The sequence below is a fragment of the Mobula birostris genome, chromosome 1 (genome assembly GCF_030028105.1).
Source record: "Mobula birostris isolate sMobBir1 chromosome 1, sMobBir1.hap1, whole genome shotgun sequence".
Classification (NCBI taxonomy): domain Eukaryota; kingdom Metazoa; phylum Chordata; class Chondrichthyes; order Myliobatiformes; family Myliobatidae; genus Mobula; species Mobula birostris.
The window spans coordinates 223,330,399-223,357,380 of NC_092370.1; the positions used below are offsets into that span (position 1 = coordinate 223,330,399).

Below are 26,982 nucleotides of genomic sequence, written 5' to 3' on the forward strand. Positions count from 1 at the left end.
GATGACCCACTGAGACTCATTCAGACGCTCTGTTTTATCTGTGTAGTGACTGATGCTGAGATTTCCTGACTTTGGTTAAAGACAAGGTCAAAGTCAGGTTTATTTCATCTGCTAAAGTATATGTATGCAATGAAAAACTTAATTACAGCAGTATCACAGGTACATAGCATCAGATAAGCAACATTCACAAGGTAAACGTAATTTATACACTATTTTTACAAGAAAGCATAATTAAAACAAAAATAAACAAAGCTCTTACCTCTACCACCACCCTGGCAAAGCGTTGTAGATACGTACCACTCTATGTAAAAATACCTTCCTCTGACGTCCTCCCTATACTTTCCTCCAGTCACCTTAAAGTTCAAAGTAAATTTGTCAAACATATGCACATACTGTAAATGGCACCATAGACAACCCTATGATTAATTTTCTTATGGGCATTGACATTACAAAACATCACAACAGAATCAATGAGAACTACACACAAAGCGAGGAAAGTTGAAAGTCGCTCATCAAGCAGGAGTTGGTATGTTTCATCAGCAACCTCTCAAAGCACTTCATCACAGTGGATGTAAATGCTGCTGGTTGATAGTCATTGAGGCAGGTTACCACATTCTTCGTGGGTACCAGTATGATTGAAGCAGGCAGGTACGTCAGACTGCCGAAGCAAGAGGTTAAGGAGATCAGTGAAGGCTCCAGCCAGTTCATGAACACAGATTTTCAGTTATGCCCCCTCATATTACCTATTTCCACTGGCTATGCTTCTTCTTATCTGATACGTCTCTATCAAGTCACCTCTCATCCTACTTCGCTCCAAAGAGAAAAGCCCTAGCTCTCTCAACCTATCCTCATAAAAGATACTCTAATCCAGGCAGCATCCTGATAAATCTCCTCTGCACCCTCTCTAAAACTTCCATATCCTTCCTAGCTACAGGAGGTACCTAATAAAGTGACACTTGAGTGTATGTTCATGGTCTTCTGCTGCTGTAGCCCATCCACTTCAGGGTTCAATGCATTCTACATTCAGAAATGCTCTTTTGCACAACATTGTTGTAACATGTGGTTGTTTGTGTAACTGTCTCCTTGCTGTCAGCTTGAACCAGTCTGGCCATTCTCTAACCTCACTCATTAACAAGGCATATTTGCCTACAGAACTGCTACTCACTGGATTTTCTTTTGTTTTTCCACACCATTAACTGTAAGCCCTAGACACTGTTATGTGTGAAAATCCCAGCAGTTCAGCAGTTCCTGAGATACTCAAACCACCCCATCTGGCACCTCACTCCACGGTCAAAGTCACTTAGACCACATTTCTTTCCCATTCTGACGTTTGGTCTGAACGACAAATGAGCCTCTTAACCATGTCTGCATGTTTTTATGTATTGAGTTGCTGCCACATGATTGGCTGATTAGATATTTGTGTGAGTGAACAGGCGTACAGGTACACCTAACAGAGTGAGTGTTCTCTGAGTGTAGGTTTTTAATACCATGAGGGGCACAGACAAGGTGGACAGTCAGTCTTTTCCCACAGTGCAGAGTCTGAAAGTAAAGGATATAGGTTTAAAAGGAGGGGAAAATTTTTAAGGAGAAAGTTTTTCACAGAGAGAATGGTGGGTATGTGGAACGAGCTGCCAGAGGAAGTGGTAGAGATGAGTACTATTGGGCAGACACGTAGATAGGAAAGATTTAGAAGGATATGGGCCAAACGCAGGCAAAAGGGGACGAGGTCAAGTAGGCAGCTTGGTTGGCATGGATCAGCTGGGCCGAATAACTATAACTCTGTGCCTCACTGTTTATTTCCCTTGGTTCTGGAACTTATTCTCACTACAACGTGCCCATAATTCTTTATGTCATCAATTTACACCAAGGGTGATTTACAGTCACCAGTAAATTACCCATGTTTTCTTTGGGGTATGGACAGAAACTAAAATACCCAGTAGAAGCGAACATGGAGAGTTCCACACAGGCAGCACCTTGGATCGGGACTGAACCTGGGTTGCTGTGGAGAGGCAGATGCACTGCCTACCTGTGCTTTAGTGCCACGCTGAAAATAATGCTCTTTGGAGGTCTGTCTGTGTACTTGAAGCCAGTCCATGGTGTCTTTGTACTGCAGTCACTGCATTCGGTCTGGAGATCAAAGGCCCAAAGGCGGCCTTTCCTGGGGTTGGAGGCGTGTGTGTGTGTGTGTGTGTGTGTGTGTGTGTGTGTGATTGTTAATACGATTGATGGATTTCACTGTATGTTAAATCTGTGTAGATACCTAGACATCCCCAATTTATGGTCATCCTTTCTGTTTCAGGCTTCGACCACTGATTTCTTCTGTTCCTCCAAAGAAACAGGCGACCAGAGAGGTAATGTGGTTTCCTTAATCTCGCTTTTCAATTCTGAGAACGTTGGCTCATGATGATTCAGTGTTGAGTGACAGTCTGCACTGAGTCAGTGATGTGAGTCTGCACTGGGTCAGTGATGTGGGTCTGCAGCTTCCCTGCTGCCGGCTCATTGCAGTGAGGTCCATTGCCGTGTGGAAAATCTGACTGGGAAGAATTGGGATCCTTCTCTGTTTGTCTGTCACACTCTGTCCACGATGTTTCTCATCTCAAAAAGTCAGTAAGTTATAAATGTTTGACTCTTCTGTGTTTCTCTGTCTAAAGGCCCTAATAATTTCATCTGCATTGCTTCATTTTAACTATAACTCAAATACGTTTTAATTTCCATGCTGCCTATAGTGTCCTGGGGATTGCTGCTGACGCACTGATTCTTGCTCATTACTGCTGACGAGCACACATTTCTCTTGCTGTGACAGATTCACAGAGTCAATATTAATCAGAAAAAGTTCAAGGGAAACTCTACCGTGCGATAATTGCACCACGTTCTGAATATTGCAGAGAAATGTCTGTCAGTTCCTGCTGCCTGTGCCTTCAGCAGTAACCACTCCACCTGATGTAGCCCTCAGCTCAGGATGCGACAAGGAGCTCACACCGAATTATCTGATCAAGGATGAGTTACACGTGCTACCCAGGAGACAGACACAGAGTCTGTAGAACTGAGGCAAAACGGCACTGAGGTCATGGACCATATCCAGATTACAGAGGAGATATTTGGTGCCTTGAGGTAAATTAAGGTGGATAAATCTCCAGGGCCTGACAAGTTGTCCCCTCAGGCCTTGTAGGAGATTAGTACAGAAATTGCATGGGCCCTAGCAAAGGGATTTAAACATTGTTAGCCATAGGTGAGGTGCTGGAGGACTGGAGGATATGTTCCATTCTTGAAGAAAAGTTCGAAGAATAAACTGGGAAACTATAGGCCAGTAAGCCTGATATCAGTAGTATGAAAATTATTGGAAAGTATTCTAAGAGACTATGTACATCCAATAGCCACTTGATTGGATACCTCCTGTACCAAATTAAGTGGCCGCTGTATGTATGTGCGTGATCTTCTGCTGCTGTAGCCCGTCCACTTCAAAGTTTGAATTGTGTGTGTTCAGAGATGCTCTTCTACATACCACTGTTGTAAAGTGGTTACTGGAGTTACTGTCTCCTTCCTGTCAGCTTGAACCAGTCTAACCATTCTCCTCTGACCTCTCATTAACTAGACATTTTCGCCCACAGAACTGCCGCTCACTGGATGTTTTTTTTTATTTGAAGCACCATTCTCTGTAAACTCTAGAGACTGTTATGCATGAAAACCCAGGAGTTCAGCAGTTTCTGAGATACTCAAACCACCCTGCCTGGCACCAAAAATAACCTCGCGGTCAAAGTCACATTTCTTCCCCATTCTGATGTTTGGTCAGACCACTTGACCATGTCTGGTTACTTTTATGCATTGAGTTGCTCAAGATCAAATGACGTTTATTATCAAACTATGTATGCTATCTGCAACCTTGAGATTTGTCTCCTTACAGGCAGCCACAAACAAAGCAACCCAAAATAACCGATTTAAGAAAGAAGAGAGTCAAACACCCAATGTGCAGGGTAAAAAACCAAAATCATGCAAACAATAAAAGTAAGCAAATAATATTCAGGACTGAAGTTCACAAAATGAGTCCACAGCCACAAAGCCAGTCACACTCAATCACATTTAGATGGAGACGTAACGTAAAGATTTTTACTCCTCATATATGTGAAGGATGTGAGAAATAAAGTCAATTCAGTTCAATCCAGGAGCCCATTAGTTGCAGGCCACGGCCTCAGCTCAGCGCAGAAGTAAGTAAATCTCACAGGGTAGTGAGCTGAACACCGACCCATTTCTTGTCTCTGGCCTCAACACCCTGACCTTTTCAATCTGGCCCAGCACTTAAATTGTCAAAACCTCAGGTCATCCCTTGTTCTCAGACCTGGGCCCCACCACCTCCATTTGGCTTGTAGCTGACCTTTCCAGACTTGCTCGGTGCTTAAGTGAGTCAGACCCTGGATTGTTCCTGGCTTTCAGGCCCGGATCCCACTGCCTCAATTCAGCCCATACCTGACCTTTCCAATTGGCCCAGTGCTTAAATCAGCCAATTAGCAGGTTGCTCCTTAATGTCGGGCCTGGGTCTTGCTGCCTCGACACTGTCTTGCCTTGCTTCTAACACTTCGAATCACCTCCAAGTCCGGTCCAGCAATGCCTAAACACTGGCTCGCTCTCCACTCTCAGGTCCAGACCCAGCCCTGCCACCTCGATTCGGCCCATAACGCCATGCCACAAACGTCCTGCACCTTCGAAATTTCAGTTCACACCGCAAAAATGCTAGGTCGTACAAGTGGTTCAAAAGTTCCACTCGGAAAGGCTACTGATTGCAGTGATCATTTTGAAGTAAAAGTGTGAGTAATGAAATAGTTGTGTTTGTCGCCAGAAAGGCATCGCTGTGATTCACCGGCACCATCTTAAACCATCAGCTGCCAGAGATTTGCATTAACGACCAGGTGTACAAGTGTTACTAATAAAGAGGCCACTGATTGTATAGAAGTATTTGGATAGACTGGGCCTGCTTGCGGGATAGTGAATATGGTTTGTTCATGGTAGGACATCTCTAACCACTCTTCCAGATTTTTTCGAGGGGATTATCAGGGAAGTTGATGAATGCAAGGCAGTGGATGTTGTCTACATGGATTTTAGCAAGCCTAAGTCCTGCATGGGAAGCTGGTTCAGAAGTTGTCACTTGGCATTCAGGATGAAATGGTAATGTTGGCTTAGCGAGAGAAGCTAGAGAGTGGCAGTAGATGGTTCTCTCTCTGACTGGAGCCCTGTGACTATTGGTGTGCCCCAGGGATCGGAGCTGGATCCATTGTTGTTTGTCATCTATATCAACAATCTGGATAATAATGTGGTAAAATGTATCAGCAAATTTGCAGATGACAGCAAGATTGGGGGAGCCGTACAGTGCCCATAAAAAGTATTCACTCCCCCGCCCCCCCTGGAAGTTTTCATCTTTTACTGTTTTACAACATTGAATTACAGTGTATTTAATTTTGCTTTATTGACACTGAACAACAGAAAAGACTCTTGCACGTCAAAGTGAAAGAAAACAAATTTCTACAAATTGGTCTAAATTTATTACAGTTATTAAACACAAAATATTCGATTGCATAATTACTCACCCCCTTCAAGTCAGTATTTAGTAGCTGCACCTTAGTCAGCAATTACAGCCTTGAGTCTGTGTGGATAGGTCTCTACCAGTTTTGCACATCTGGACACTGCAATTTTTCCCCATTCTTCTTTACAAAACTCTTCAAGCTCTGTCAGATTGCATGGAGATCATGAGTAAACAGCCCTTTTCATGTCCTGCCACAAATTCCAAATTGGATTGAGGTCTGGACTCTGACTTGGCCACTCCAAGACAGTAACTTTGTTGTTTTTAAGCCACTCCTGTGTAGCTTTGGCTTTATGCTTGGGGTCATTGTCTTGCTGGAAAACAAATCTTCTCCCAAGTCGCAGTTCTCTTGCAGACTGCATCAGGTTTTCCTCCAGGAATTCCCTGTATCTTGCTGCATTATATTACCCTCTACCTTCACAAGCTTTTCAAGGCCTGCTGCTGTGAAACATCCCCACAGCATGATGCAGCCACCACCATGCTTCACAGTAGGGAAGGTGTGTTTTAGATAATGTGCAGTGTTTGTCTTATGCCAAACATAGCGTTTAGTCTGACGGCCAAAAACTCAATCTTGGTTTCATCAGACCACAGAACCTTCTTCCAGCTGACTTCAGAGTCTCCCACATGCCTTCTGGTAAACTCTAGCCGAGGTTTCATGTAAGTATTTTCAACAGTGGCTTTCTCTTAGCCACTCTTCCATAAAGCTGCAACTGGTGAAGCACCCAGGAAACAGTTGTATGTGCAGTCTCTCCCGCCTCAGCCATTGAAGCTTGAAACTCCTCCAGAGTTGTCATAGGTCTCTTGGTGGCCTCCCTCACTAGTCCCCTTCTAGCCTGGTCATTCAGTTTTTGAGGACAGCTTGCTCTAGGCAGATTTACAGCTGTGCCATATTCTTTTCTTGATGATTTACTTAACTGTACTCCAAGGGATATTCAGTGACTTAGAAATTTTCTTGTATCAATCTTCTGACTTGTGCTTTTCACTGAGTTTCTTGGGGTGTTCTTTTGTCTTCAAGGTGTAGTTTTTGCCAGGATACTGGCTCACCAGCAGATGGACCTTCCAGATACAGGTGTATTTTTACTACAATCAATTGAAACACCTTGACTGCACAGAGTGATCTGAGGATGTGACTTAACACATTGATGGAGGTAGAGCAGTAGGTGTAGATGTAGTGTATATGGATTTCAGCAAGGCATTTGATAAGGTACCCCATGCAAGGCTTATTGAGAAAATAAGGAGGCATGGGATCCAAGGGGACATTGCTTTGTATATCCAGAAATGGCTTGCTCACAGAAAGCAAAGAGTGGTTGTCGATGGGTCATATTCAGCATGGAGGTCAGTGACCAGTGGTGTGCCTCAGGGATCTGTTCTGGGACCCTACTCTTCGTGATTTTTATAAATGACCTGTTTAAGGAAGTGGAGGGATGGGTTAGTAAATTTGGTGATGACACAAAGGTTGGGGGTGTTGTGGATAGTGTGGAGGGCTGTCAGAGGTTACAGTGGGACATTGATAGGATGCCAAACTGGGCTGAGAAGTGGCAGATGGATTTCAACCCAGATAAGTGTGAGGTGGCTCATTTTGGTAGGTCAAATATGATGGCAGAATATAATATTAATGGTAAGACTCTTGGCAGTGTGGAGGATCAGAGGGATCTTGGGGTCCAAGTTTATAGGACACTCAAAGCTGCTGCGCAGGTTGACTGTGTGGTTAAGAAGGCACACGGTGCATTGGCCTTCATCAATCGCGGGATTGAGTTTAAGAGCCAAGAGATAATGTTGCAGTTATGTAGGACCCTGGTCAGACCCCACTTGGAGTACTGTGCTCAGTTCTGGTCACCTCACTACAGGAAGGACGTGAAAACCATAGAAAGGGTGCAGAGGAGATTTACAAGGATATTGCCTGGATTGGGGAGCATGCCTTATGAGAATAGGTTGAGTGAACTTGGCCTTTTCTCCTTGGAGCGATGGAGGATGAGAGGTGACCTGATTGAGGTGTATAAGATGATGAGAGGCATTGATCATGTGGATGGTCAGAGGCTTTTTCTCAGGGCTGAAGTGGCTGCCACAAGAGGGCACAGTTTTAAGGTGCTTGGAAGTAGGTACAGAGGAGATGTCAGGGGTGAGTTTTTTTACACAGAGAATGGTGAGTGCATGGATTGGGTTGCCAGTGACGGTGGTGGAAGTGATACGATAGGATCTTTCAAGAGACTCCTGGACAGGTACATGGAGCTTAGAAAAATAGAGGGCTATGGGTAACCCTAGGTAAGTTCTAAGGTAAGGACATGCTTGGCACAGCCTTGTGAGCCGAAGGGCCTGTATTGTGCTGTAGATTTTCTATTTTCTATTTCTATTTTCAACTTGAGGACCTGAGCTATAGAGATAGATTGAATAGGTTAAGACTTTATTCTCTGGAGTGTAGGAGAATGAAGGGAGATTTGATAGAGGTATACAAAATTGTGAGTGGTATAGAGAGGATAAATGCAAGCATTTTCTCCCCCACCGAGGTCGGGTGAGACTAGAACTAGAGGCCATGGGTTAAGAGTGAAAGTTGAAATATTTAAGGGGAACCTGAGAGGGAACTTCTTCACTCAGAGGATGATGCAAGTATGGAACGAGCTGCCAGTGTAAATGGTGGATGCGGATTCGATGGCAATATTTAAGAGAAGCTTGATAGGTATTTGGATGGGAGGGGTATGGAGGGCTGTGGTCCATGTGCAAGTCTATGCAACTAGGCAGAATAACAGTTCGGCATGGACTAGATAGGCCAAAGGGCCTGTTTCTGTGCTGTAGTGCTCCATGATTCTATGACTCTAAATGGTTCACACGTTATATGATTTGATTGGCTGGGATGTAGAAATGGGGATTCATCACTGATATCTGTGTCTCCCGCAGGCTCCGTCTTCTGACTCAATACCTGCTGATGCTCAGGCCGCCCCATCAGTGGCCGTGCTGGTGGAGAGTGGACCCGTGGTGTACAATGAGGAAGAGGTCGAGGAGGAGGAGGATCTGGAGGAGGAAGAGGAAAACTGCCTCAGTGCCCTCCAGCTGATCGGTGGCAATGGTGGGTGCTGACAAGAGTTTGGAGTGATAAGGGCAATTGATGGGGCTTGTTGGACAACAACCTAATAAGGATTATGTTCTCGGTGAGGAATGTGGGGGCTGGAGGTGGTTATGGAGATAGGGGGAGATGGGGTGTGAGATGTGTGGGCACTGGGAGGTTCTACAGTCGAAGGAGGTCAGAGGAAGGATGTGACGCAAGGGCTGGAAGTGGCTGTGGAGATGGTGAGTGACACCACAATGGATAGATCTGCTGCGTCATGGCACCAGAGACCCCAGTTCAATCCCGACCTCATGCATTGTCTGTGTGGAGCTTGCACATTGGCCCGGTGACAGGATTTCTCTCCCCCCAAGTGCTCTGGGTCTCTCCTACACCCCAAAGGTATCTGGGTTAATGTGCACTGTAATTTGTTCCTAATGAGTGGGTGGGTGGTAGTATCTTGAGGATAATTGATGGGAATGTAGGGAGAATTGGAAAATGGGATTAATGTGGGATTTACGTAAAGGAGAGGTCAATGGTCAGCACAGACTAATTGGGCCGAATGGCCTTCTTTTATGCTGTGTCTATGACTAGTGCCTGGAGGAGGCAAAGAGAGATGAAGGAGCTGGGGGAGGTTATAGAGGGTCTCTTTGGAGCAAAGGAGGATGAAAGTTGATGTGATAGAGATGTACACAATAATAAGAGGCGTTGATTGTGGATAGCCGGAGACTTTGTCCCAAGATGGAAATGGCTAATATAAGGGGCATACATTTAAGGTGTTTGGAGGAAAGTATAGAGGGGATGTCAGAGGTAGCTTGTTTACATCAAGAGTAGTGGGTGCATGGAACATGCTGCCAGCTCTGTTGTAGAGGCAGATACAGCAGGGATGTTTAGGAGACTCTTAGTAAGGTGCAAGGCTGAAAGCAAAATGGAGGTCTATGTGGGAGGGAAGGGTTAGATTAATCTTAGAGTAGGTTAAAAGGTTGGCACAACATTGTGGGCCAAAGGGTCTCTACATAGTTCTAAAGGATGGGGCTAGAGAGGGGTATAGAATATAGAGCAGGTTACAGCATTCTGGAGATTTGTAAGGGCCTGAAAGTGTCCTGGGGAGTGATGGAGGCTGAGATATTACCTGAGGAATAATGTAAAGATCACCTTCAGTTTTGAGTGCTGAAACACTCCTAGTTTGAGGTGGCATGGTAGGGCAGTGCTTTACAGCACAAGCTGTAAGATCAGGGTTCAGTTCCTGCGGCTGTCTGTAAGGAGCTTGTATGTTCTCCCTGCCAGGGGTTTCCTCCAGGTGCCCTAGTTTCCTCCCGCATTCCAAAGACATGCAAGTTTGGGTTACTATGTTGAGGGCATGCAATTTGGCGCCATAAGCGTGACAACACTAACGGGATGTCCCAGCAATTCCTCGCTGATTTGATGCAATGTAAATGTTGCTTTTCACTGAATGTTTCATTGTACATTTGACAAATAGGTCTAATATTTTAATCTTTTTTTCTGTCTCTTTCATTCAAGATTACGGTTTTGAAGTGGAGGACGAAGAGGGATTCTAAAGCTAGTCGGCACCTTCCCCACGCAAGTCTCAGAATCTGCAAGGAAAGTGGGAAGATCCCCCCGAGCGTTGGGTGGAGAGGGTCTGTTGGCGGTATTCCCGCCCTCCGGTGACAACGAAGTGTTGTCACTGGCTGGTCCGGAACATTGGCACCTCACCTGCACTCACCACTGAAGGACTGACTACCTGTTCGGAAAGTGAAGTGACCACCTAAGGCTTTTTGATTTTCTTTTAGTTTATTTTTGTACAGAAGCTCCTATTTATTACCATTAATTTGAATAATTTAGTTTTCTATTCCTGTACGGTTAACATTCTGTGGAGCAGAGGTGCGAGAGTGGGAGTGGTGAGAGTAGACAGGTTGGCCTGTTGAAAACCCAGGGAATACCTCAAGAGCCAATGCAAGGGACAGAGCTCTCCGCACCCCACTGTGCCTGATGCTGCAGAGTGCCTCTGTGTGGAGGTGAGCCAGTGGCCTTCAGGAAGAGCAGGCCGAAGGGAGATCAAAACTGTGAAGTACATGGTTGCCAAGGGTCCAAACCCCAGTCCCGAAGTACCCGCTAAAGGAGGGAAATGTTGAATTATTGTGCTGGAATTGTACTGTATCAGGGGCTCCACCTCTCAAACTCGTCAGGAGGAGGAAACCTTTGGGCTCTGTATAAATTGCTACCTATTTATGGAGTCACCAGGCTGTGTTACTTGGAATGTGGTCTGTTTATTTACAGGGATGTAATTACCGACTTTTTAACTTAAGACCATAAGACATAGGAGCAGAATTCAGCAATTCAGACAACTGATTCTGCTCCACCATTTGATCATCTCCACTGCAGTGCATTTATCCCTCAGTGTGTTTGTCCCTGGTGTGTTTACCTCCCAGTGCATTTGTCCCCATCTATTTACCCTTAGTGTATTTACCTATTATGTGCTTGTCCCCAGTGTATTTACCCCCAGTGTTTGTCCCCAGTCTGTGTATTTCCATCAGTGTAGTTTCTGCAGTGCAGTGCATTCATCACCACCAGTGGAAAACCATCATCGCCAGTGCATACACTGCAGCTGCAGCTCCCTGACCCTCAGTGCCACACATTTATTTCAGGGGCTGTGTACTTCCCACAGTCTGATTATCCCATTCTGATTATCCCTGATGCCGCGCAATTTCTCAATGTAGTGTATCTGTCCTCTGTGTGTTTGTTGTCGGCGTAATACTTTTATTTGCATGACAGTATGTTACCATCACCAGTGCAACACACCCATGCATTTGTCTCTGGTAATGCACACTTCATGTCAGAGTTATAATTGCACTGCACCAGCAGCCAATCCCAGTTCTCAGTGCATTTGTCATTCGTGTATGCATCCCTTTACTCCCCCACAATACAGATGTCCGTATCCACCATCTTTCATGTCTTTGGGAAATTCCAGAGGTGTACCGAATTAAAGAGAGGTAAAGATAAAAATTAGCATAATTTGTCACCTGTACATTGAAACTTACGATGGAGTGTGTCATTTGCATCAACGACCAGCACAGTCAGGGCAGCCCACAAGTATTGCTACGATTCCAGTGCCAATGTAGCATTCCCACAACTCACTAACCTTACCTGTACAACTTTGGAATGTGGGAGGAAACCAGAGTATCCAGAGGAAACAGACGTGGTCATGGGGAGAACGTACAAAGTCTTTACAGACAGTGGCATGAATTGAACCCCAATCGCTGGCACTGTAAAGCCTTGCATTAACTTGATACATTGCCACTCCGCCCACATTTTTTTCCTGCAGTAAGGCAGAATGTGCAGCACCCACCGAGCCCTCTGGGGGCCCACAATCAGACTGGGTCAGGTGGAGTTTATTGTCATGGACACAGGTACAGGGAGGTTGAGCTTTCATTGATAAATTTGCTTGCAGCAGCGTCACAAGCACATAGGTACAGACAATATACAGAATGTAAATAATGCATGAATTATACATAAAATTATAGTAAAAATTATGTAATTCTGTGGAAAAAAGGTGCTAGAACAAGGTTAAAGATGTCCAGGGCAGTCAGTTCAACAAAAACTATAGGAAAGATGATAAGAGGCATAGATAGGGTGAACGGACGGCACTTTTATTCAGGGTGGCAGGGTAGCAGCGTGGTTAGCACAACTATGGTACTAATTACCACTGCTGCTTGTAGGGAGTTCGTGTTCTCCCCGTGACTGTGTGGGTTTCCTCCAGGTGCTCTGGTTTCCTCCCACAGTCCAAAGACATACTGGATGAAAGGTTAATTGTCTCGTGATTAGGCCAGGGTTAATTTGAAGGATTGCCGGGCGGTGTGGCTTGAAGGGGAATAAGGGCTGTATCTCAGTGAATATATAAGCTGTATATCAGAGGGCACCCATTTAAGGTGTTTGGAGGAAAATATAGGGGGTGTTTTTACACAGAGTGGTGGGTATGTGGAATGCACCAGGCATGGTGATAGAGACAGCTACATTTGGGACATTTAGGAGACTCTTCGACACATGGATGAAAGTGAAATGGAAGGTTATACGCAGTGTAGAAGTGAAGGGTTAGATTGATTGTGAATTAGTTTTATGTATAATCTGAGGAAAGACATTCTTGCTATAGAGGGAGTACAAAGAAGGTTCACCAGATTGATTACTGGGATGGCAGGACTTTCATATGATGAAAGACTGGATCGACTAGGCTTGTACTCTCTGGAATTTAGAAGATTGAGGGGGGATCTTATTGAAACGTATAAAATTCTAAAGGGATTGGACAGACTAGATGCAGGAAGATTGTTCCCGATGTTGGGGAAGTCCAGAACGAGGGGTCACAGTTTAAGGATAAAGGGGAAGCCTTTTAGGACCGAGATGAGGAAAAACTTCTTCACACAGAGAGTGGTGAATCTGTGGAATTCTCTGCCACAGGAAACAGTTGAGGCCAGTTCATTGGCTATATTTAAGAGGGAATTAGATATGGCCCTTGTGGCTAAAGGGATCAGGGGGTATGGAGAGAAGGCAGGTACAGGGTTCTGAGTTGGATGATCAGCCATGATCGTACCAAAACTGCACACAATACTCCAGGTGTGGTCTCACCAAGGCCTTGTACAACTGCAGTAGTACCTCCCTGCTCCTGTACTCGAATCCTCCTGCTAGGAATGCCAGCATACCATTCGCCTTTTTCACCGCCTGCTGTATCTGCATGCCCACTTTCAATGACTGGTGTACAATGTCACCCAGGTCTCGTTGCACTTCCCCTTTTCCTAATCGGCCACTATTCAGATAATAATCTGTTTTCCTGTTCTTGCCACCAAAGTGGATGACCTGCATCTATTTTCTATGTTTCTATATAGGTTGGCACAGCATGGGCTGAAGGGCCTGTACTGTGCTGTCCTGTTCTAAGTTTTAAAAAAACAAAGACAGAATCAAAGACAAGTCCATTGTAGAGTATAGTTCTTGAGGTGATGTTGGTGTCAAAATTTATAAGGATCAGGCCCTTCAGCCCAACTGGTCCATGATGACAAAGGTTCCTATCTACACTCAACCCCTAAACCTTTCCTGTCCATGTATTGTCCAAATGACCTTAAATAGCTCATTCCACAAGGGTATAGAATTTGCCCCTCAGGTCCCTTTTTAATCTTCCCCTCTCAGCTTAAACCTCTGCACTCTAGTTTTAGCCTCCCCCAACCCCCAGGAAAAGACCGACTATCCACCTTACCGGTGCCCCTCATTACTTTATATATCTCTGAAAGATCACCTCTCAGCCTCCAGGGAAAACAGTCCCCATATATATAGTCTCTCCTTACAACTCAAGCCCTCCAGCCCAGGGAACATTCCTGTGAATATTTTCGACATCTTCTTAAGACCATAAAACCATAATCCCATCCTTCCTACTGTGTGGGTAACTAAAATTACCCATGGTACTCCCAGGTTCAGCCCCCTGGGTAGGTATTGAGGGGGTAGGTATTGCCCAGGTCACTGCGGATAACGCTGTCAGTCTTGTATAGCAGTGGCCTGTCCTAAGGGAGAGTGATGTGGCATCTGATGGACTTGGTGAGTGGAACATAGGTCACAGGTTGGCTTAGAGGATGGTCCACAGCCAAGGGTTGGTGGTGTGTGGGCATGGATACAGAGGGTTAGGTGAATGATGTAGGCTGGGTCTTGGTCATAGAGTTAGGCACAGTGTGTAGAGCACAGAGATGTCATTGAAACCATAACGCATAGAAGACTTGGGCCATTGTTTATACACCACCATTTGCTCATGTCTGATTTTTTTTTACCTCTCAAGCCCATTTCCCTGCCTTCTCCCCATAACTTCTGACACCCTTACTTATCAAGTACCTTTCAACATCTGCTTTAAATGACTTGGCCTCCACAGCCATCTGTGGCAATGAATTCCACAGATTCATCATCCTCTGGCTAAAGAAATTCTCTCCTTATCTCTTTTCTAAAGGGAGGTCCTTCTATTCTGAGGCTGTGCCCTCTGGTCCTAGACTATTCCACTGTTCTCTCTATTATCTCCACATCAGGGAGGTGTGGATGAAACCCATCCACACAGAAACAGTAACTAGGAAATATAGGAAACTAGGAAACCTCCAGTCCAGGCAAATCTCAGGATCCTGAGATTTATACTTCTTCCACACAAAGATATCGATAAATGATTAACTACAGTTTCAATTGCTATAATCACCTATTTAAATTTTTGAATATATACAGAATACTGTATATTGGTAGCACTAGCTGAACTGCTTTGAATATTCAATACTGGTGTCTGTTCCAAAAGCCTCTGAGTATAAACTCCAGACACCCAAAAATACACCAGGGGTGAAGGCTGGCTCCATGAATATACAACTAGCCAGGAGATTAAATGACAAGACATAGAGGCTTTGAGGAAAGAGAAGCAGAATAAACAGTGTAAAGACAGTAAGGTAGAAGAGCTGAAATGTGTGTACCTCAATGCAAGAAGCATCAGGAACAAAGGTGATGAACTGAGAGCTTGGATACATACATGGAATTACGATGTAGTGCCCATTACAGAGACTTGGCTGGCACCAGAGCAGGAATGGATTCTCAATATTCCTGGATTTCAGTGCTTTAAAAGGGATAGAGAGGGTGGAAAAAGGGGAGGAGGGGTGGTATTACTGGTCAGGGATACTATTACAGCTACAGAAAGGGTGGGTAATGTAGCAGGATCCTCTTTTGAGTCAATATGGGTGGAAGTCAGGAACAGGAAGGGAGCAGTTACTCTATTGGGGGTATTCTTTAGGCCCCCTGGTAGCAGCAGAGATACAGAGGAGCAGATTGGGAGGCAGATTTTGGAAAGGTGCAAAAATAACAGGATTGTTATCATGGGTGACTTTAAATTCCCTAATATTGATTGGCACCTGATTAGTTCCAAGAGTTTAGATGGGGCAGAGTTTGTTAAGTGTGTCCAGGATGGATTCCTGTCACAGTATGTGGACAAGCCGACCAGGGGAATCCCATACTAGATCTAGTACTAGGTAATGAACCAGGTCAGGTCACAGATCTCTCAGTGGGTGAGCATCTGGGGGACAGTGACCACCACTCCCTGGCCTTTAGCATTATCATGGAAAAGGATAGAATCAGAGAGGACAGGAAAATTTTTAATTGGGGAAAGGCAAATTATGAGGCTATAAGGCTAGAACTTGTGGGTGTGAATTGGTATGATGTTTTTGCAGGGAAATGTACTATGGACATGTGGTCAATGTTTAGAGATCTCTTGCGGGATGTAAGGGATAAATTTGTCCCGGTGAGGAAGATAAAGAATGGTAGGGTGAAGGAACCATGGGTGACAAGTGAGGTGGAAAATCTAGTCAGGTGGAAGAAGGCAGCATACATGAGGTTTAGGAAGCAAGGATCAGATGGGTCTATTGAGGAATATAGGGAAGCAAGAAAGGAGCTTAAGAAGGGGCTGAGAAGAGCAAGAAGGGGGCATGAGAAGGCCTTGGTGAGTAGGGTAAAGGAAAACCCCAAGGCATTCTTCAATTATGTGAAGGAAAAAAGGATGACAGGAGTGAAGGTAGGACTGATTAGAGATAAAGGTGGGAAGATGTGCCTGGAGACTGTGGAAGTGAGCGAGGTCCTCAATGAATACTTCTCTTCAGTATTCACCAATGAGAGGGAACTTGATGATGGTGATGACAATATGAGTGAGGTTGATGTTAAGGAGCATGTTGATATTAAGGGAGAGGAGGTGTTGGAGTTGTTAAAATACACTAGGACAGATAAGTCCCCGGGGCCTGACGGAATATTCCCCAGGCTGCTCCACGAGGCGAGAGAAGAGATTGCTGAGCCTCTGGCTAGGATCTTTATGTCCTCGTTGTCCACGGGATTGGTACCGGAGGATTGGAGGGAGGCGAATGTTGTCCCCTTAATCAAAAAGGGTAGTAGGGATAGTCCAAGTAATTATAGACCAGTGAGCCTTACGTCTGTGGTGGGAAAGCTGTTGGAAAAGATTCTTAGAGATAGGATCTATAGGCCTTTAGAGAATCATGGTCTGATCAGGGACAGTCAGCATGGCTTTGTGAAGCGCAGATTGTGTCTAACAAGCCTGATAGAGTTCTTTGAGGAGGTGACCAGGCATATAGATGAGGGTAGTGCAGTGGATGTGATCTGTATGGATTTTAGTAAGGCATTTGACAAGGTTCCACACGGTAGGCTTATTCAGAAAGTTAGAAGACATGGGATCCAGGGAAGTTTGGCCAGGTGGATTCAGAATTGGCTTGCCTGCAGAAGGCAGAGGGTGGTGGTGGAAGGAGTACATTCAGATTGGAGGATTGTGACTAGCGGTGTCCCACAAGGATCTGTTCTGGGACCTCTACTTTTCGTGATTTTTACTAACGACCTGGATGTGGGGGTAGAAGGGTGGTTGGCAAGTTTGCAGACGACGCAAAGGTTGGTGGTGTTGTAGATAGTGTAGAGGATTGTCAAAGATTGCAGAGAGACATTGATAGGATGCAGGAGTGGGCTGAGAAGTGGCAGATGGAGTTCAACCCGGAGAAGTGTGAGGTGGTACACTTTGGAAGGACAAACTCCAAGGCAGAGTACAAAGTAAATGGCAGGATACTTGGTAGTGTGGAGGAGCAGAGGGATCTCGGGGTACATGTCCACAGATCCCTGAAAGTTGCCTCACAGGTGGATAGGGTAGTTAAGAAAGCTTATGGGGTGTTAGCTTTCATAAGTCAAGGGATAGAGTTTAAGAGTGGCGATGTAATGATGCAGCTCTATAAAACTCTGGTTAGGCCACACTTGGAGTACTGTGTCCAGTTCTGGTCACCTCACTATAGGGAGGATGTGGAAGCATTGGGAAGGATACAGAGGAGATTTACCAGGATGCTGCCTGGTTTAGAGAGTATGCATTATGATCAGAGATTAAGGGAGCTAGGGCTTTACTCTTTGGAGAGAAGGAGGATGAGAGGAGACATGATAGAGGTGTACAAGATAATAAGAGGAATAAATAGAGTGGATAGCCAGTGCCTCTTCCCCGGGGCACCAGTGCTCGATACAAGAGGACATGGCTTTAAGGTAAGGGGTGGGAAGTTCAAGGGGGATATTAGAGGGAGGTTTTTTACTCAGAGAGTGGTTGGTGTGTGGAATGCACTGCCTGAGTCAGTGGTGGAGGCAGATACACTAGTGAAGTTTAAGAGACTACTAGACAGGTATATGGAGGAATTTAAGGTGGGGGCTTATATGGGAGGCAGAGTTTGAGGGTCGGCACAACATTGTGGGCTGAAGAGCCCGTACTGTGCTGTACTATCCTATGTTTCTATGTCTATGTGTGCCCTGGACTGTGCCTTATGTGGCCGGAATACATCTTTCTCATTGTGCTAGTAGCAGGAAGATTCATCCATTGTATTCTCCCATGTAGTTTCAGTGGTAGTTCCTGTAAGATGGCAGCACACTTGGTTGCAACAGCCTGTCTAGGACCAACAAATGGTGCAGATATGTGTCTGAAATGCTTCTCTTGTGATCGCAAGACCCAAACTACTGCAATTCCAGTTCATTGGCGAGGCCAACAGCGGGGTAGCTACATGCCTCAGGTTGTTATGCAGACCAGGCTATCATGCCATGGTGTTGCCTGTTACAGACACTCGGGATGAGCCTCCAGAAGTGGTGTGGGAGAGGAGAGGCACGGCAGGCATGCTGAAATCCACACTGGGTTGAGACCTGGCCCCTGCAGGCCTGCTCTCCAGCACGAAATGAGGAACTGCCGCGTGCTTGTTCATGCAGAAACATGGCTCTCAGGACAATATCCCATTCACCATCAATTCTTCAGACCATGCCTCTCAGGGACATGCTAATATTATTTTTGTGACTGTATGTGCAGTGTGTGACAGGATGTACTGTGTTTTGCACCTTGGCCATGGAGATACGCTGATTCATTTAGCTGTATGGTGACTATTAAACTTGAACTTGAATAATTGGACAAAACCAGACTGTCCCACCATGATGATTGGTTTCACTGGACACAAGGTATCACAGAAAAGAGAACAGTACAGCTCCTTGAGAACATGACATTTGAACCTACTCCAAGATCAATCTAACCCTTCCCTCCCACATAGCCCTCCATTTTTCATCCATGTACCTATCTAAAAGTTTCTTAAATGCCCCTGATGTGTCTGCCTCTACCACCATCCAGGCAGCACGTTCCACACACCCATCGCTATCTGTGTAAACAAATCCCTACTTCTGATATCCTCCCTATACTTTCCTCCATCGCCTTAAAAATATGCCTCTTATCTTCGCCATTTCCACTCTGAGAAACAAACTGGCTATCCACTCGATCTGTGCCTCTTATCATCTTGTACATCTTGTTTCATTTGAAAGTTAAAATATGTACAGGTTTTATTTTATTTCCTGAAGACCAGCTCCCAATTTAGTTAATCCATAAGTATGCTGACCATAACCTCAGAATAATCGCTAACATGTGGGTACAAGGGTTAGGTGATGGGGCTTGACCTCAGGAAAGGCTCACTGCCTCCGTGGAGGCAGGCACAGTGAGTAAAGCACGAACACCATATTGATAAAATTAGATTAGCCTTATTTGTCATATGTACATTGAAACATAGCTACAGAGAAATGTATCATTTATGTCAACAACCAACACGGTCTGAGAATGTGCTGGGGGCAGCCCGCAAGTGTCACCATACACCCAACACCAGCTTACTAACCCTAACCCATGCGTCTTAGGAATGTGAGAGGAAACCCATGCAGTCACGGGAAGAAGGTACAAACTCCTTGCAGACACCAGCGGGAAAGCATGAGCATGAAAATAACACACAACTCTTTCAGATTTGAGTCTTCATTAAAAGACACTGAGATCTTGGTTACAGTATTAATCTATATAATACATTCAGGGTGAAATATGAAACCTTGCATCCAGCTGTAAAGTCAGCACTTGAAATAATGTTAAGTCAGCATGAATTGGAAAATTTACGTTTGATCTGGTCAGCCGTAGAAGCATGAAAGTTGCAGAGGTCAAAGCTCTCCACTACAGAGATCTGAGCCCAGTGTGCCAAGTTTCCAGAGTGCCCCTAAGAATGAATCCAGGCATAAAAGACTGCAGAAGAGACAGGAGCCTCTTTTATCAGATCCCACCATCTGCAGTCCTTCGTTGCCTCCCAGCTTCCTCCCATTCTCTACCGCCTCATCTGGATTGACTCATCACCTCCCAGCCCTGTCACTATACCCGCTCTCCCCTCTTCCACCTGCCTATCACTCCCTCTACACCTGCCCTACCCCACCTCCTCACCTCTTTATACTGGTTTCTCCCTTCTATCCTTTAGACCTGGACCAAGGGTCTTGACCTGAAATATCGACGTTCCTACCAGCCTATAAAGAATGAATTCACAAAATGTGGAGCTCAGTCATTCACTTCTAGTGCTGGTGAGAAAACACACAGAGTGACAGGTCCCCGAGTTCAAAGTCAAGGTTATCACACTACACATAGAGTTATTTGGAACACAAGTAAGCTGCCCACCTCAGTCTGTTCATTATTATCAGAGCCGACTCCAACCCCACTATTAGAACAGCACAAAGCAGCCCCTCTGGCCCGTGATGTACCAAACTTTTAACCTTCTCTTCAGATCAACCTGGCCCTTCCCTTCTACATAGCCCTCCATTTTTGAATCATTCATGTGTTCTTGACTGTCTCTATGTATCTGCCTCTACCACCACCACTGGAACTCAGCAGGTCAGGCAGCAACTATGGAGAGGAATAAACTGTCGACGTTTATTCAACGGTGTCCATAGAACAGGTCCTGATGAAAGGTCTCAGCCTGAAATGTCGACTGGTAATTTGTGTCCCTGGATGCAGCCTGACCTGCTGTGTTTCTCCATCACTTTGTCTATGTTCTACGTTTCATATACCATGTTCGAGAACACTTGACATTGATTACGGCCATGAACCGTGGCCGCTTGAGTTTCTGGATCTTCTATCATACCTTCTTACTCAACAACATCTTACATTTGTAAAGCATCTTTAACATGTTAACAACTCTTTGGGTGAACACAGATTAACTCGTCCAAATGAGGTGGGAAAGGCTACCATGAATGTAATCAAGAGGTAATGTTGAAGAAGGAGAGTGGGTTTGGCAGGGATTTCCAATTTCAAGGCTTTGGGAGCTGAAACGCTGGTGGGGTGAGGAGATGGGTGAAGGAAACACCATGAGGTGGAGTGTTCTGGGGTGGGGCTGAGGCAAGAATGATATTTTTTTTAAATCAAGTCTGTGGTGAATTGGGAACCAAGGTTGGTTAGAGTGTGGAAACGATGGGTCCCGGTGAGAGTTAGGATAGAGGCAACAAAGTTCTGTGATACTAGCTCAGTTAATCTCTGTCCATTCATCCTGATGGGTATACTCCACCACGCTGCAGTGAAGCTTCTTTGTTGTTTATCACTCTCTGACTGTCCCTTTATCCAATTCATCCTTGCCCCTTCTCTGCATATTGAAATGAACACATTTTACATTTTTCACTCTTTCCATTTATTTATGTATCTATTTATTTGTTTGTTTTTGCTTTTTGTCTTTTTTATTATCATGTGTGTATTTGTTTATTGAGAGATACAGTGCAGTAACAGGCCCAGCCCAACAAGCCCATATGACGAACTACCCCATATGACGAACTACTCCATATGGCCAATTGCCCCATATGACCAATTACACCCATATGATGTATTATCCCATATGACCAATTAGGCCCATATGACCATTACCCCATATGACCAAATACACCCATGTGACCAATTACCCTATAGCCTGTACAGTATATCTTTGGAATATGGGAAGAAGCTAGGGCACCTTGAGAAAATCCATGTGGCCTAGCTCATTGACCTGCACATAGAACCATAGACCTCCATACCTCTCCCGTCCATGTACCTGCCCAAACTTCTCTTAATTGTTGTAATCAAACCCGCATCCACGACTTATGCTGGCAGCTTGTTCCATACTTTCACCACCCTCTGAATGAAGAAGTTTCCCCTCAGGTTCTCCTTAGATGCATCACCTTTCACCCTTAACCTATGACCTCTTGTTGTAGTCCTAAGCAGCCTCCGTGGAAAAAGCCAGCTTGCATTTACCTATCTATAGTGTTATGTACCTCTATCAAATCTCCCGTCATTCTCCTACGCTCCCAGGAGTAAAGTCCTAAGCCAGTCAGCCTTTCCCTATAACTCAGGTCCTCAACTCTTGGCAACATCTTTGTAAATTTTCTCTGTATTGCACGCAATACTCCAAATTGGTCTCACCAAAATCTTATCCAACTTCAACAAAACATCCCAATTCCTGCATTCAGTACTTTGATTTATGAAGGCCAATGTGACAAAAGCTCTCTTTATGACCCTCTCTACCTCTAATCTGCATTGTTTATGGATTGTTGTGGCAGAGTGCTTCCTGGGATCAACTGCACTTGTTCGTTTGGAAGTCAGCCTGACCCACCTGGGTGAATGTAATCTGGGTTGGCTCCTCAGTGCTGCATTGTCAGAGACGTCTTTCAGCTGAGATGTTAATTCAGCTCCCATCCATCTCATCGATTGTCATTGTTCCCAGAGCAGCGTTTGAAAAATAACTTGCTCCAGATTCTTGGCCCACATTCCAACCTCAGCCAACACATGTTATTGGGTGTCCTCAACTTATGAAATGCCTTAGTGCACTAGTGGAAGTTTCAGATCTGTTCTCTGTAAAATTGCAGCTTCATAAGCTTTTGTAAGTGGTCTGTGTGACTTGTACGGGTGTTTGACTCGACATCCAATGATAAAACATAGGAACAAGCCAAAGCTTTCCTGTGCAAAGTGTTCAATTCAGAATGGCTGTGGAGGCTCTGGAAAGGTTGTCCGGAGCAGCGGAGATCTGATAGAAGTTTATAAGATGATAGAGCCACCAATAGGTTAGACAGGCATGCACTTTATCCCAGTGTAGAAGTGCCTGATAGAAGAATGCATGCATTTAAGGAGAGCTGGATAGCGTAGTGGTTAGATAGCGCCAGCGATCAGGGTTCAATACCCACCACTGTCCATAAGGAGTTTGCACATTCTCCCCGTGACTGCGTTGGGTTTCCTGTGCTGGCTCTGCTTTCCTTCCACAGTCCAAAGATGTATGGGTCAGGGTCAGTGAGTTGTGGGCACGCCATGTTGGTGCCAGAAGCGTGGTGACACTTGCAGGCTGCCTCCAGCACATCCTCGGACTGTGTTAGTTGTTGATACGACTCATTCCACTGTATGATTCGATGTACAAGTGAGAAATAAAGCTAATCTTTATCTTGAATGGTGAGAGGGGGTAAATGCAAGAGAGATGTGCAGGGCAAGAAGAGTAGTGGGCATCTGGAATGAGCTGCCAGTGATAGTGGTGGGGGCAAATGTGACAGAGGCATTCAAGAGAATCTTAGATGGGCACGAGTGTACAGAGAATGCAGAGAAATGGATTTGTGAATTAGTTTAATTAGGTGTTTAATTACTATTTAATTAGTTCGGCACAACATTGAGATTCAAAATTAAAGATAAAGATTAGCTTAATTAGTCACATGTACGTCGAAAATACAGTGAAATATGTCATTTTGCATCAATGACCAACACAGTGTGAGGATGCGCTGGAGGCCAACATAGCACGTCCACAGTTTACTGACCCTAACCCGCATGTCTTTGGAATGTGGGAGGAAACTGGAACACCCGGAGCAAACGTACACAGTGATGGGAGAACAGAGAAATTCCTTACAGACAGCGCTGGGAATCGATCTCTGATTGGTGATCACTGTAAAGCGTTATGTTAACCGGTACACTGCTGTGTTGCCTATTGTGGTGCTGAGGGGCCTGTTCCTGAGCAATACTGTTCTACATTCCAAACCCCAGCGTCTGTCTCTGTGAGGAGGAACATTCTTCACTGGTGTTTCAGACCAAGAAAGGCAAGTGCCAATCACGGGCCGAGGATCTATCCTGGGCCCAACATACCTATGCAGTTACAAAGAAATGCCCAACAGTGGCTATATTTCATTAGGAGTTTGCGGAGATTTGGTATGTCTCCAAAGACACTCACAGATTTCTGTAGATGTACCATGGAGAATATTTTAACTGGCTACATCACCATCTAGTATGAGGGAGAGGCAGTCAGTGCACAGTAAGCTGCTGAAAGTTATAAACTCAGTTGGCCCAGCACCCAGGACATCCTCAAGGAGCAATGCCTCAAAAAGGCTGCATCCACCATTAAGGACTCCCATCACCCAGGACATACCCTGATCAGGGAGGAGGTACAGGAGCCTGAAGGCACACACCCAGCGATTCAGGAATAGCTTATTCCTCTCTGCCGTCAGATTTCTGAATGGACATTGAAGCCATGAACACTACTCCACAACTTTTTTACTCTTTTTGCACTATTTACTTAATTTAACTTTTTAAATATATATACTTCTTACTGTAATTTACAACAACAATGTTGTAGTTATTACATAGGGCTGCCACATAACAACAAACATCACAACATACACCAGTGATATTAAAGCTGATTCTGATTCTGATTCTGGTTAAAAGCTGACAGCCCCTGTCCTTCGCCCCCCATAAAGCCTGGTGTTTATAGTGAGGGTCAGGTCCCACCAGTAACCACACGCCATCCCCCAGTCCACTGATGTTCTATTTCTCTCTGCCTTCCACTGAGTGCCTCGGAACAGCCCGCAGATGCTGGCTTTTCCAGCCTGGCCTCACAAGGTGAAAGTCCTGTTCAAGGATCACCACATGCATTAGGAATTTGCTGTGCTGTGTTGGTTAGGGCGTGACATGCAACAAAAACACAACATTCAACAGTCAATTCAAAGAATAGAGAATTGTATATAAGAAGCTAATAAATTTGAAATTAAAAGACAAATATGGAATAAAATGTATATGGAAACCAGCATGTATTTACAATTGTAATCAGCATTAGACAATGTGGTTTAAAGTGTTTACAGTGTAGTGACAGAGTAATGGATCAAGGGAGAGTGTGTGGGGAGCTAACTAAAATGGTTGAAAAGATTAACTGCCTGAGGGAAGAAACTTTTATGATGCTGTGAGGTTTTTGTTTGAATAGCCCTATAGCACTTTCCAGAAGGGAGCTTTTGGAAAAGGCAGTTTGCAGTTTTCAGGCTGGATAGTGTCCGCAATTTCCTGCCATTTCTTCGTCCTGGACAAGGTCAGGCATTGGCCATCTGCTGTTTACTAAGTGAGCCCCGGTCCCACTGTCCTACCTGTCAGTCTGAGCATCTCCCTGGCCAAAAGAAGATTATAAGCGGACGAGCTTTATCTAACCAATGTTCAGAACGAATAGTAAAATCTGGGGGTAGTTGATGGGAATGCAGAAAGATTCACATAGTGCCATATAAATGCATTGCTGAGGGTTGACACAGACTCAGAGGGCGAGAGGCCTTATTGGTAAGTGAGACAAATGCAACGTCATTTCAAGAGGGATGTGGGAAAGCAGGGAGACCCTGATGACTTCACTTGTAAGAAGTGCACCCACCTGCAGCTTCTAACACTCCACATTAAGGAGCTGGAGCTGGAACTGGATGAACACCAGATCATTCAGAAGGCCGAGGGGGTGATAGGTAGGACATAGGGAGAGGTAGTTACACCAAGGTGCAGGACACAGGAAACTAAGTGACAGTCAGCAAGGGGAAAGGGATTAAGGAGCCAGTGCAGAGTACCCCTGTGGCCACCCCCCTCAACAACAGGTAGACCACTTTGGATACTGCTGGGGGGTGGGGGGGTTGACCTAGTGGAGGAAGGTCACAGGAGTCAGGTCAGTGGCACAGAGTCTGGTTTTGTGACTCAAAAGGGAAGTGGAGGAGGGGGAAGAGACGAGCTGTGGCGATAAGGGATTCATTAGTTAGGGGAACAGAAAGGAGGTTCTGTGGACGAGAATGAGATCCCCGGATGGTATGTTACCCCCTGGGTACCAGAGTCCAGGACATCCCAGAATGGCCAGAGGTCGTGGTACATATACAGTATGTACCGATGACACGGGTAGGAAGAGTGATGAGGTTCTGCATAGGGAGTTCAGGGAGTTAGGTGCGAAGTTAAAGGGCAGGACCTCCAAGGTTGTCATCTCAGGATTGCTGCCTGTGCCGCGTGCTAGTCTGGCCAGAAACAAGAAGATCACATGGCTCAGGTGTTGGTGTCAGAGGGAGGGTGTCAGATTTTTGGATCATTGTGCTCTCTTCCTGGGAAGGTGGGACCTGTACAGGAGAGACAGCTTACACTTGAACTAGAGGGACACTAGTATCTTAGCGGGAAGGTTTGTTAGTGTTGCGTGGAGAGGGGAGTTAAACTCGAGAAACGGGGAGATGGGAACCCGAGTACCAGAACAGTTAGTGGAGAAGTTGTGGAGACAGATGTTGTTAAGACCTCAGACAAAGTCAGGAATTAAAAGATTGAGCATGGTGCGACTAATGTGCTGAGCTGCTTATATTTCAATGCAAGAAGTGTTGTAGGAAAGGCAGGTGAGCTCAGGGCATGGATCAACACCTGGAATTATGATATCGTAGCAGTTAGTAAGGAGGGGCAGGACTGGCTGCTCAATATTCCAGAGTTCCACTACTTTAAACACGGCAGAGCAGGAGGGATTAAAGGGGGAGGGGTGGAGTTTCTAGTCATGAAAAATGTCATGGCAATGCCCAGTCAGAACAGACTGAGGAACTCGTCTAGTATGGGTGGGACTGAGAACTAAGAAAGGTATGACTATGTTAATGGGGTTATATTATAGACTACTCAACAGTCTACGGGATTTGGAGGAACAAATTTGTAGACAGATTGCAGACTGTTGCAAGAAACATGAGTTGTTATGATAGGTGATTTTAACTTTCCACATATTGACTGGGAATCCCATACTGTAAAAGGAGTAAATGGGATAGAGTTTGTCAGATATGTTCAGAAAATCTCCCTTAATCAGTACATAGAAGTCCCAGTGCAGGGTGTGTAATACTTGATTTCCTATTAGAAAATGAGACAGGGCAAGTGGCAAAAGATTTTGTAGAGGAACACTTTGCAACTAGTGATCATAATCCCATTAGTTTCAAAGAAAATATGAGGAAAGCATAGGTCTGCTCTGTGGGTTAAGATTCTAAACTGGAAAAAGGCTACTTTTGATGGTATTAGAAAGATCTGGCAAGTGTGGATTGGGACAGGCTGTTGTCTGGCAAAGGTGTACTTGGTAAGTGGGAGGCCTTCAAAAGTGCAATTTTGAGAGAATAAAGTTTGTATGTACCTGTCAGAATAAAAGGTAAGGATAACAGTTTTAGGGAACCTTGGTTTCCAAGAGATATTGAGGCCCTGGTTAAGAAAAAAAAGGAGGTGCAGAGCAGGTATAGACAGGTAGGA

The 26,982-nt window shown here is 45.0% G+C and overlaps 1 protein-coding gene across 1 annotated transcript in view; it reads left to right on the forward strand.

Annotated features, from left to right (window-relative positions):
- brf1b (BRF1 general transcription factor IIIB subunit b) overlaps positions 1 to 26,209 on the forward strand; it is a 460,829-nt gene extending 434,620 nt beyond the window's left edge. Inside the window, exons 16-18 of the mRNA XM_072272380.1 lie at positions 2,300 to 2,351; positions 8,462 to 8,630; positions 10,128 to 26,209. Of these exons, the coding sequence (XP_072128481.1) occupies positions 2,300 to 2,351; positions 8,462 to 8,630; positions 10,128 to 10,165 (259 nt within the window). The 3' untranslated portion in view covers positions 10,166 to 26,209. The remainder of the gene's footprint in view (positions 1 to 2,299; positions 2,352 to 8,461; positions 8,631 to 10,127) is intronic.
- Positions 26,210 to 26,982: the final 773 nt, after the last annotated feature.